General features: G+C 41.7%; 2 protein-coding genes across 4 annotated transcripts in view; both read right to left on the minus strand.

The window, feature by feature from the left end:
- Window positions 1–6,244: 6,244 nt before the first annotated feature.
- On the minus strand, window positions 6,245–8,420 carry LOC127350132 (dickkopf-related protein 1). Its single transcript, XM_051376426.1, has 4 exons — window positions 7,847–8,420; window positions 7,573–7,717; window positions 7,244–7,378; window positions 6,245–7,127 (listed from the first exon to the last, which is right to left on the minus strand). The coding sequence occupies exons 1-4, from the start codon at window positions 8,060–8,062 to the stop codon at window positions 6,862–6,864; spliced, it is 762 nt and encodes a 253-aa protein (XP_051232386.1). The 5' UTR covers window positions 8,063–8,420; the 3' UTR covers window positions 6,245–6,861.
- A 1,705-nt stretch (window positions 8,421–10,125) lies between these two features.
- The window catches only part of LOC127350057 (cGMP-dependent protein kinase 1), a 77,737-nt gene continuing 75,077 nt past the window's right edge, over window positions 10,126–12,785 (minus strand). For all 3 annotated transcript variants that reach the window (XM_051376294.1, XM_051376284.1, XM_051376302.1), the window contains one exon: window positions 10,126–12,755. In XM_051376294.1, the coding sequence (XP_051232254.1) occupies window positions 12,657–12,755 (99 nt within the window). In that variant the 3' untranslated portion in view covers window positions 10,126–12,656. The remainder of the gene's footprint in view (window positions 12,756–12,785) is intronic.

Raw genomic sequence — 12,785 nt, forward strand, 5'->3', positions numbered from 1 at the left:
TAGACAATGAGCATGCCGCACTATTAAGGTTTGGTCCTGTGAGTGGAAGAACCATGCAGTACATAAGGAAATAAGGCAGATTTAAGTCAGCCTGTAATCTCGCTGTTTGGAATTAACAGCAAGACTTTTTAACTTGTCCTCTTTGGACAGGTTGAATAGTAAACATTGGCAGTGAGGAGGAGAAGAGCTATACACACATCCATAGAAAGAAGTGAACTTGACCACTTCGCACATTTATATTCACTGGGTGTTTCCTTTTGTCAGCTCATTTAGGGCTCCTCAGATGTTGGTGTGAACAAATCAACATTTAGATAGTGTACTAATGTGCCGCTGAGAAGACTCTCTGAAGATAACTACCTTTGATATGACCCCCTGGGACTCACACTGTCCCCAGCTTAGCCCCACCAGCAGGGGCAAGACAATCCAATCCATTTGCCCCCCTGAGAGATCAAAGCACTGGTCTCCTCCTTTTCATTCTATTACCAAAGACTCCACCTTTGCAAAGTCCCTACACAAATGAGATTGTGCATCAGCCATTTTCTTTGGTGGGGTTAAAGACAGTGTTTTTGAAAGGACAGAAAACAAGCAAGGACATTAAAGAGTTTGGGTGATGGATTGGAGGGGGGGTAGGATGGCATGAAAGGAGGTGGCGAGTGGCAAAAAAGCTGTAATTAAGGCCTGATGACTGTTAATGGGACAATGGTTGAACCATTGGGGCCATTACAGTGCCATTGTCTCATAGGATGCTTCCCTGTTGAGTAAAGGTATGCCATTACACAACATTCAAGGCTTTTGATGCTCCTGCTTAAGCACAGGGATGTGTGTCCATGTCTCAGACAAAGACTCATCTCCTGTTGAGGATGTTTTATGAAATTAACCAAAGGCTAATAGGGGCCTATTTCCTGCGCCTCATAGAAAGTAGTCCGTCCGTTGTGAGCTGAATTAGGCATGGTAACCAGTAATGCCTACGCAGGGAATGCAGTCATACTAGGGTTTGCCAGTCCCTGGCTGAACTGCCTCTCCTTGGTACTATAAGGTATTTTTCAAAGTATACGGTTTCTGCGGTCACTTCTATTCAATCAGCTGTGCTAATTGACTGTGACTCCATAAGCCTGCCATCTTTCAATGTTATATAACTGGATATAACTTTATTTTTTACTGAATAGCGACTCAGTCCGTGTTAGTTTTCCACCAACTCTCTCACTCTGCAATATGTTTTTTTGACTACTTTCGAAAACTTCGTGAATAATGAGTAAATTATATGTGTGAAGCAGCTTTGCGCAATGTGGTTGTGGCTGAGGCAGACTTAACATAGCAGCCAGGAGCTGAGCCAGCTCTAGCCCTGGCCCTTGTCCTAGCCCCAGCCCCAGGCCGCCAGCAGCAAGCTTCTGGACCAACCATAATGAAGAGTAGGCATTTTTATACCCAGCTGTAACTCTGCCCCACCCCCTGGTGCATCTGTTCGCTCCCTGCTCGTCTGGCAGAGCCGCGCGAGTGGGCAGATGTCACATATTGGGATATTATTTGTATAAACAATGGGCAGATTGTTTGTTTGCACTGAATTGGTAGCAGCTGTGTAAGCACTGGGATATGTTTCACATGGTGGGGCTGGAGAGAGCGAAGGAATCCACCTTAAGGATACAGGTGTTGGAGGATGAACTGAAGTATGTGGCCCTCCAGTTCTGTATTTGCTGAAAAAGCCAATAGCCGAGGGAAAATAAACATGGGTCCAGAGGGTAACAGAGCATAGCAAAACACAGGCTGTTGTGGTCAGGTATCTCTTTACTTGGGGCTTTCTTGCAGTGTCACTGCAATAAGCAGCTTACGCAACATAATACGACCACTTGTTTCTGTTTTAGCCCAACACGCTTCCCGAACATGGGCCTTTACAGCTGAAGTCAGAGCAGCCGGGTTTCCTTCATGTGGTGAACGGGGACTCAAACATGGTATGACATCATCAGAGAGAGACCTGAGACCACAGAGGAGGTGTCAGCTGCAGATGTGAGGAACACCAGGATGGATCAAACCAGTCATTCATGAGCCTCTCCTGGGGAGCGAACCCAGTGTCACGGCTCTGTCCCTGGGATAGCAGTGAGAGATGGGCTGGGCCTCGTGGTCGCCACATGGAAAGCCCCACACACAGTTCCCTGATTGAGTAGAAATGGTTCATGAGCATTATGCTAAATGAGTAGTTCAACATTCTAGGAAAAGAAACGTGTTTCCAAACTATTCTTCTTTGTGAGTTAGATAGCTTAGCACACTAAGGACTGCAGGTAGAAACAGTTAGCCTGACTCTGTCTGAATGCATATCCTCCTACCAGCATCTATAAAGCGAACAAAGTTATATTTTGTTTCTTTAATCAATAATTAAAACCAAGTGTGCTGTCACCATGAGGTTCACACAGCAAGAAATAGTCAAACAGATAAGATATGAAACACAACCCGCGGTTTCTCTGCTTATTTTAGTTTTTACAACCAAATGTAGTGTTAATAAGTGAGCTTTAGAGGTCCTGGTAGGAAGGTTTTGTTACCTTCAAATAGAAACAGGTTAGCTGTGAGTCTTTATGCTAAGCTATGTTAATGTGCTGCTGGCTGTATGTAGCTCTGTATATTGGACAGACACAAGAATGAAATTGATGTTCTCGTCTAGTTCACCTAAGGAAAGTGAAAACGCTTATATCCCAAAAAGTCAAACTATTGCCTTAAGTATGATTAAGGCATACATAAGGCAAGTATTTTAAGTAAAACTGAAAGCAGGGTGAAAAGGTAAGCTGGCAGTAAAAAAAACATGTAAAACCAAAGTCACGTAAAGCTGAGTGACAAACAAATTGTTTATCGTCTGTTCAATCCATGTAAAGTAGTGTAAAATGACTGGACTGTTGTCTCACAGCCAGGAACAGTGACTGTGCACAACATCCTTAAGTCTTGTCTTCAGATCTGGTGCCAAAGTGCTCGTACAAAGACCAAAATAAAACCTGAGCTCATCAGCTGTCTCTGAATACAATCTACGCTGTATTCAGACATGCTGCAAAGAAGTGCTCTGTGAATAGATTTGTTCTTTGTCAAGAAATAGTTCCCACATGTAACCCTCCCTTAAATTACAAATCGCTAGGTTAGCTGTTGCTACCTGTTAAACTAAACACATCCTGACTCCAGCTCCACAACACACAAACATGAGCGAACTGGGAAAGAAAGCTTACGGCTTTAAATAGGGCTCACGTCCATGCAAGACAGAGCGAGAGAGAGGTAGAGAGAATTAAACACAAAATGCAAATAGTTAAGCCATGACAGAGAACAATTGTCACTGATGACTTTACCTGGAATGTAACATGAGACCCAATCAAAGTACAATACGTCACCGTGCTCTGTGAAAACCCTTGTTTCTCCTGTTGTGTTGACATCACTCGAGTTAAATCAGCGGAGCAAAAATGCTCTCCACCTGCATTCACACACTCAGCGCATTGTGCTGAATGAGTTGTCCTTTGTTTAATTAGTATTTCCCAAGGACAGGGAGATTTCCCGTTATTGCTCAATCGGGGCAGATTGTCATCCCACAGAGATGAATGGTGAGCATTGTGCTTGAAGTGATCAGTGCCAGCAGCCAGAAGTTTGACACCTCCCTGTGAAATTTTGTTTACGTAAGAGCTTGGTTTTAATCCGATGCTCATTTCAGAAGTATGCCGTCGCTTTCATCTGACAAAATAACACGCATCGCCTCTGTGTATGCTGCCTCGTTCCTTTACCCTTTTTTTATCTTTGGTGGCTCACTCATGAGTTTGTTAACTCAGGGATGTCTGTCAAGGGTGTTTGGCAGCGATGTTAGAATAACAATGACGGATACGCCAGGTACTCAGGCGGAGAAAAGCTTATTGTAACTTTTAGATCGTGAGGCGAGATAGCAGATTTCAAGACAGCGGTATAAACAAATAAGTTCTGGGGTTTTATTGCCCATTAAATGTAATCATAACACGCTGTACTTGATGAATATCAATCCAGTTAGATCAGAATTTGAGGTATGCATATAAAGTACACATAAAATGAATCACGTAATGAAAACCGACATGTGTGATCAGCGTTTTCATGAATCTTAGCGTGCATGCATGATGTTGAAATAAAGGTTTTCTGTAGTTTCTATTGTTTGGAAGTGTACAGTAGCATGGAAATGTATGACAGTGGAAATGCTGATTCATTCTTTTGGTATGACAACACCAAATGTTGTTGGATTGGATGCCATTGTGTGGGCAAGTACGCTGTTACTCCAAACCTCTCACACCCCAAGATTCTGCACTAAATAAGGGTGTGTGAATGTGTGTACATGTGTGGACATGTGCACGTGTTTGCATGTGTAATAGCTGCGAGGTGGAATGTGGGGACATGATTGTGTGTGTGTGTGTGTGTGTGTGTCTGTTTTTGCATGGATGCTGTTGTTGTTGCTGTTGTTTCTCTGGAGTCCACTCACACACACACACACACACACACACACACACACACACACACAAACACTGGCCTTCCTTGAGTTAGGACACATGCCTGTGGCCTGTGTTAGTCTGTGGTTGGAGTAATGATGACAGGCTCACACACACACACAGATTCCAGGACCCCCACAAACATGACTTGGCTGAGCTTGCATGGTATATTGTACTGCTGACAATGCTCCCATTACTCTTAATTACTCTGAAGAATGGACAGTAAATTGTTTAAATGGAGTGTGTCTCTGTATGTCTGCCTGACCTCCTCGTCAATACATCTATCCTCAACAGTAGTGGAACAAGTATTCAGAAGTAAAAGTAGCAAAACCACAATGTAAATAAACTCTATTACAGGTTACAGTCCTGCATTCAAAATGCAAGTAACTTCAGGGAGATTTGTAAATCAGCAAAGTTGTTTTTATTAGATATCATACTCATTATGCAGTTTGTATATTATAATATTCTGTTAATATTACTGATTTGAACATTCAAATTTATCATTTTAACTATCATATACACTATTTTTAGTAGTTCAATGCACTGGTAATAGGTTTATCAAAATCTTTATCTACAAAGTAACATAAAACTGCAGCTGTTAAATAAATGTAGTGGAGTAAAAAGTGCAATGTTTCACTTTGAAATGTAATAATACAAAAATGCAATACTCAAGTAAAGTACTTGAGTAAATGACCTGACATGTTTTACCTCAGATCCTCAATGACAGTCAGAGTAAACCTCACCTTAAACTGCAAATGAATGTCTATGGATGTAAACAGAACAGATGAAGAGGTTATCTGGCTCGGTCAGATATCAAGAGTGTCTTGTGCTCCCTTTTGATCTGACACGAGAATCAGGCAGAAAGTACAGTAATTTCCTCGCCATCTTCTAATCTAAACAGGTCTAATTACAGGCACTAAGGTGTATTTGGGTGGATTCATAGCCTACACATTAGAGCACATCCATTGCACAACAGCCAGGAAATGGGGTGTGCTGTACAATCGGACAGAACCGAGATCCTTCTTCTTTTGAGTTGCATCACAGAAACTCAAAGTGCTGCGGTGCACCTCATTTCATGAATCCTTGTGTAGATTGAGTAAGATGAAGTAATTAGAGGCTTTAGTTTGGATAGCTAGCTATCTGCTCTGCTGCACATGAAGGCAGGGAAGGTATAATTAGAAACTAGCCAGCAACACCAAAGGGTTAGGTGGCAAACACTCACTGGGACACACATACTTTGTTATTACCTCTGCAGTTATCATTTGATATGGCAGCATCCTGTCCTGTTTTTAATGTTCGTCTGATGACATAGCTGCAATGGGCCATCCTCTGGCAGGATGTGGCCTGTTGAGGCTCCAGTAATGACTCATTAAAGTTGTATGTTTGTTGTAAGTATGCCTTCGGTGAGTATGTGTGCATGCACATATTTCAGCAATTGTGTGTAATGAGTATGAGAAGCATATCTGGGCCAAACATTTAAACCATCCACTCAGCCGTAACCACTGATTTGTGAGGACTGGGCTACAAGTTAAACACCACAAGTGATTGTTCAAATAACTCTTGCTTTCCAGTAGGGGATGGTTGTTATTTAGCCAGAAATGTTTCCCATCCATACCAACCGTTAAGTGAATATTTGGACTAAATGGTTTAGACTCTAATTGATGCTGGAGAGTTTATATTCCATACATCCTGAGTGAAAGTGCACTGAAACAATTTGCCTAAAAGACACAGTAGATCCGAAAACACTACCACCAAGAATAAAGGGCAGAAAGAAGGAGTGAGGTTATGACATGATGTTTAATAAAACAAATATATTCAGATTTTCTATATATAACATTTTCTTATAAAACAATATATATATAACACATTTACAATGCATGCAGCACCATGTCGTTATAATACTGGTGTTGACAGAATTCAATAGCTCAATTAAGTGCCACCTCCAGGATAATATTTACAATACAGTAATTTACTGCAATAACCGAGGCTTGAAGTTCCATAAAAAGAGAAACAAAACAGCTCTGCCATTACCGATGACATGAATCGATCTTCCCAAGACTCCTGAAATGTCACTTCCTAACTTCCGACTCCTCATCTGTTGATGGGGAATTGGATCAGTCCGTTTTGCACTGTTGCATCCCTCTGGGTGTATCACTTTTCCAGAAATCATGTCTATCCTTCCGGGTGCTGTTTGTGTCAGCAACTTTGGCAGGAAAGAATGTCTTAGGTGTTGGGTGTCTCTGTGTGTCAGCATCTCAAGTGTATGCAAGGCTGAAAAAGTGTTTGTCAGTGTCTGTGACTGATTTTGTTGGTTTGCTGGGTGTGTGTTGTGTGTTGTGTGTGTGTATGTGTGTGCGTATATTTCTGTCTTTCTGTGTGTGTCCACACGTTTGTGTCAGCGTCTCTGACAGGTGTGTAGGTTCCGGGCTGCAGTCCTGCTGACACTGTGGTCTCGCTCTCCTTTCTCTGGTCGGCAGGCCATGCCGTCGCCGCAGTCACAGCGCTGAAACAGCTCCAAGCCGTGGGTGCCTTTCCTGCGGTGGCGTGTACACACCTGGCCCTCCGTCAGCACAGGCTTACAGATGCGAGACCAGAAGTGTCTGGCACAGCACAGACCCTCAGAGCAGTCTGCAGACCTCAGGCAATTATCCCCCTCCTGGCCTGGAGATAGAGGGAAGAAAGATGAAACCATGTTACATGAAGCACACCTCACTGAAAACTTACTGTGTTGTTACTCAAACCGAATAAAGACTGATGATTCTGAACAGGGCGCTCACCTTTCACAGAATTAGGCTGATGAGCGTTGCCAGTGGGCGCCTTCTTGGCATGATGCTCCATGGTGTTGTTGTTTTTTTGCAAGCCAGTGGTGATGGATGCATCTGTACCATCTATGTCATTTGCCTGGCAAACACCTAGAAAGATAAAAAAGGAAAGAAATGCATTAATGGTCTGTTTTTTTACAACTACCATGGATATCACCCCCCACCACATGCGCAAATTGTAATTAATGGATATTCAGAGAGGTCCCTATGAGTCCAAGAAAACGATCCGCAGCAATCAGAATATCATCATCGACTTTTATTTCAGATTGGAAGCTTCTGCTCACCGTTGCTGCATCGGTTTCCTGCGCAACACATTGAGTCCCGTGCGCAACGCTTCCGGCTCTTACGGCAGGGCAGACAGGCGCCTCGGGCGTCGTTGCAGAATTCATCCCCTCCACAGTCTTCATCATCCGTGCAGACACCTGACTGCTACAGTTTGATAAAAAATAAAACAAACAAAAGCAGCGTGTCATTGAAGTATTGAGATATTACGTATGAAACTTGCATGAAGGAAACTCATCGTGACGCACAGAATGGACTTTTACGCACGAGGATTACCTGCAAGGTGTCAACGGGTAATTTGTGTCCCACGCTACCGGAGGGAGAAGTGCGCGGACTCGGACTGACAGTGTCGGCGCCTTTGCTACCCGAAGCACCGGGTAAGTTTTTGATGGCGTTGGAGTTCATCAGGACTGTCCCCGCGTAAACGTCCCCAAGGTATCCAAACAGCGTGAGATACACAGCCAAGAAGCGGCGCGCTGACGGAATCTGCATGACTCTCCTCTCAAACTCTGCTGTGTTGCAAACAAGCGGAAAAAAATTCCCTTCTCTTTGGCTGAGAGAAAAAAAACAAAAACGACTGAAGTCCAAAGCGGCCTTGAATCCTGAATCCCAAAGTTTCCAGAGTATCGGCACGATGCTTTCGAAGCCTCCTGACTCACAGATCCTGGGATGATCTCTTTATACATGTGGACCTGTTTGTCTTCCCGCCCCTCGCTGTGCACAACAAAGGCGGAGGGGTGGAATTTCAAAGAGAGCCCCACTGTACGGAAATGGCCATCTATTCTCCCTGCACAGGACTGCGTTTCACAATGTTTGTGTAATGATAATGACCTGCAAAGTCTGTCTGAATGCCCATCACTCACTGACGCAAATAAAGTAGATCCACATTGAGGACTCACTGAGCCCACTTGGTATAAAACTACATTTGAAATAACAAGAAAGGAGGGATTTTATATGTTTCTCTTATACATTTGTTTTTTTTCTTAGAACTTCTTAGAATTTTGTCAAGGTCCACCGACTTCAGAACATTTGTGGAAAACAAATGTGATAGTTTCATCACTTTGGCAGAACCCATGGGGTGTTTTTGATGATCGTTTCACACTCTTTATAAGACAAAATGACTTGTTTAAAAGTCATTTGCTTCTTGTTTAACTCATCACTTATTCAAATGATAACAATTACTTGGTTTGTCGAAATGTGTCGATGCACTTTTAATATTTTTAATATTTTAATGACTTCCACACTGTTATAGGTGTAATTAATCTAAACTAGTAAATGTATTTGCTACAGAACATTCCTCACAATGTGGGATTTTGTGTTTCTCTCTTCATAAACTCAGTTAGGCTTCTTTGTAAAAAAAAAAAAAAAAAAAAAAAAAAAGCTGTTTGGTTATTCCAGTTTCTTTGACATTCAAGTAGCCTAACTGCCCTTTGGCTGTGTGAAGACGGTGATTGAAGTTACTTGCGTCGATTAACTACTTCATTTGATCCTTCTGATTGCAAAGGGGGCAATTATGCTCCAAAGTGTGCTTCATTACACCAGTGGCGGACATCAATGTGTAGGATATGCAGACCATTAAGGGGTGTGAAAAGTTTACCGAATTAATGGACTTCCGCGGCGAGGCCTTTCAGGGCTGACTGGCACTTTGAGATTAAAGGCAACTCTGATCTGTCTCTGGTCTCTGACCCGTTGGGCTCCCCCCACTGCAATAAATATCCACCCTAAGGCAAAAATAAATACCCTGAAATATTCAGATTGAGTATTTTCCTTTTTTTTAAGACTTAAGTTTTTAAAAGTGAGTAAATATCTTGAATCAAAGCAGTGACATGTTCTATCAATTAATTGCCTCCTGAAAGTGAGAGACAAGTGAAACTGGATTTTGTCAGTTTCCCATATGCCCAGAAAAACTCACAGGTGCTGAAGTGCGTGATGGAAACGTGCCCAGAAGATATCTTGGCACTTGGACGTCATCTGCTGGTCATGCGTCTATGTGTGTGTGTGTGTGTGTGTGTGTGTGTGTGATGCGTGCGCGAAAGAGAGAGAGAGAGAGAGAGAGAGAGAGAGAGAGAGAGAGATGCGCCATGGACACCTGACAAACACACTGTAGCACTTTGTGCGTTTGAATTGCTATATATCTTTTGAAGTGGAGCTTTTATCTCCACTTTACTAAATGTCAGTGCTGGTAAGGTGAGCTCCTTTGATGCACTTTGATCCCCTTTGATCTCGCAAAAGTGTCACCCTGTTGTTATGGCTGAAGCCATTTCCCTGTCCCCCCCAAACAGATCTGTTGTGCGAATAACACTGAGACCAGAGAAGCTGAATCATCTGCACTTACCACTAAGTGGATGACATTAACTCCAGGACTGATTATTAGATCTCAGGCAACCTTAACCAGTTCACATCAGGCTGAGGCAGTTGGCTTGAGATAGATTCTGTCTTACCTGCAGCTCCCTCCTGTGGCCACAGCGGTGAACTGTAAAATCCCCACAGCCTACCACAGCTCTTAATCATTGCATGCTGTTAAAAATAAATTATAAATAAGAGACAAACACCACTCAAAAGTATTGTTTTTACTCTATAATTTTAAAAATCTTACACGTGGCACTCTGCAAAATCAATTTACAGCAGAATAAACAGCATAACACAAGGCAAATATCAGGTAACATTGCAGAAGGCGGTCAATATAAGACTCAAAACCAGTGGTTTGTAAAGTGATGGCATACATAAGGCTTTGTGATAAGCATAACCTGCCCTTAATACAGTAAAATACTTATGGTATGCCTACAGAAGTAAGATTTCTTCTCATTTTTATCCCTCCATCAACATTATTCAATGATTTATATGATATAAATGTCAGTGTGTCAGTCTGTTTGGCTTCCTGGTATGAAATATGAGTTGAGCTGTTCAGCTTTATTCAGACCAAACAATAAAATGATAATTTGGATGATGATGCGTTATGATCAATGCTATCAGACCATCAAAGATTGTCAACAGTCGCAAACAAGAATATTGTTTCCGTATTTGTGAAATGTTCAAAAACTGCAAATCATTCTTGCCATCTCTAAATGCTCAGGTTTCAGGTGATGGATGGTCCCTCTGAGCTATGATTTATTGTTCACGTTGTATCAGGCCAGTTGTGGTTGACTTAATGAGCCCATATTAGATATTTAGAGAAAAGCATGTCATTGCAGACATATGAGATGTGGGAGATTTGTATAGTTTTACTGTCAGTAAATGTTCTTGTGAGATAAATCAAAGGGGTAAACAGGAAATTTATTCATATACAGTTTTGTCAGCCATCAAATGACTAGACATTTTCTTTCCACGGTGATTAATGTATTTATTAGATATAACAAAAGATGAGAAGCAGCCATCTCAGAGGACACATACGTTTTTGAGGTGTATATGTGTTCATGCAGCATCGAAAAGGACTTGTGATGTTAATTTTGTATGCCATTGATTTAAGGCACTTACATTTCTTCTGATTTTATGCTCTGACTTTTGGACATGAGAAGTGAGGAGCTGGGTGACAGACCATGGTGCTAAGTTGTGAGTTTCATAAAATGTAATCTCCTTTTTTTTCCTTTCGTCTGTCTCCAGGAGACATATTAAAAGTTCCATAAAATGATATTAAGTCAAGGTAGTCTAGATGATGTGAATGTGGTAAATCTTGCCTCCAGAGAAGTGGATGGTTAATTCATATGGATTAACTTAACATTGTTTAAACCTTGAGAATACCACTTAGCACAATGTAACGGGGTGTCAAGTGATATCAAACAAATCGTCACTCAAGTTTACAAGTTGACACAAGTCTCCAATTTTCTAAAGAAGGAAGTCAAGTACTTTACAAAGTAATCAAGCACAAAAAAAAATCACTATACAAAAACAATAACCAGTACTGTCATCTCACCACCACTTATTATAATTTATCAATAACAGCACCAAAGACATTGAAACCATGTTCACAGTTATGTCAGAACTATACAGGAGCAAACAGAGGACGAGGCATTTGGGTGATTTAAAAACAAAATTAAGAAGTACGTAGGTCGAGAAGCATTCATATGCGTGATTAAAAGCATTTTAAAGAACAAAAAAACGAGTGACTTCATCTACAGAAGCTTAAAATTAGCTATAACTGCTGATTTTCTCAGTTAATGGTCTTAAGTGCATAATGACACATTGCTTCATGGAAATACTAGCTGACATTTCATGTGTGTCGGTGTGTGATTCATTAAATTTTAAGCAGGGCACTTAAAGAGTCACGTCTCTTTCCACTGAATGCACAGTGTTTGTGCTTTTCAAGGTAGGTTAATCTTACATAAAGTGTACTAAGTATTTGATTTTAGCCTGGTTGTGTTCATGTGTGAGAATGTATCTTGTAAATTCAAATACTATGTACCGTGCATGCTGTATGCCCTATGGATGTTAAAGAAGTAAATCAGTGACATTCAGGTTAGTCTTGAGCACTTGATACCAGTTTAACTTGCAAACTGTAGTGTGTGGATCTCTGGAAAGTATCGGAGATTGCAGCAAGTGGCTGCGTCTCAAAACCCAGGGAGCATCTGCAGTAACATCTTATACCCTCCACCAAATATTTCACCAAATATTGCGGAGAAAAAAACAGAAAATAAATCAATCATCAGCCTGCCCTCTTTTTGAGCAGTCCATCATCACATTTTCACACTTATTTATCCTAGAACCAAAACGTAGACAGACTGTCGAACATTCATCCACCCACTAAACATCTTTCCCTGTTACATGGGAAAACCTGGCTCCATTATCAGCCTCTGTTGTATTTTGTGTGTATATGTGTGTATCCCTGCACTTTCTTTGCCTTTTCCTTTAGAGCCGAGTGTAAGACAACACTGAAGAAGTGCTACAGCAGTCCCATTATAAATGCTTGATCCAGAGCCACAGTGAAATAAAGGCATATCGGTGACCCAGAGGGTTTGCCATCCATCTGTTTATCTTCTTTTCCATATGCACTCTTAAAAGCAGTTTTTTTTTTACAACACAGCTGTGTCCTCATGAAGGCCTCCAAGCCAACAAAAGAAGAGTTCCGTTTGGTTTTTAAGGGGAGCGGACTTCAAAAATCAACGTCCCAGCCGGAGTTATCATCGGGGGGCGGGTCCTCGTTGTCCTCTGGGAAGCTGTCGAAGTTACTTGTGTCAACTGCTGATGTGACCTGGTGGAAAAACAGAAGAATCATTAATAG

The sequence above is a fragment of the Dicentrarchus labrax genome, unplaced genomic scaffold (assembly GCF_905237075.1).
Source record: "Dicentrarchus labrax unplaced genomic scaffold, dlabrax2021, whole genome shotgun sequence".
NCBI classification, from domain to species: domain Eukaryota; kingdom Metazoa; phylum Chordata; class Actinopteri; family Moronidae; genus Dicentrarchus; species Dicentrarchus labrax.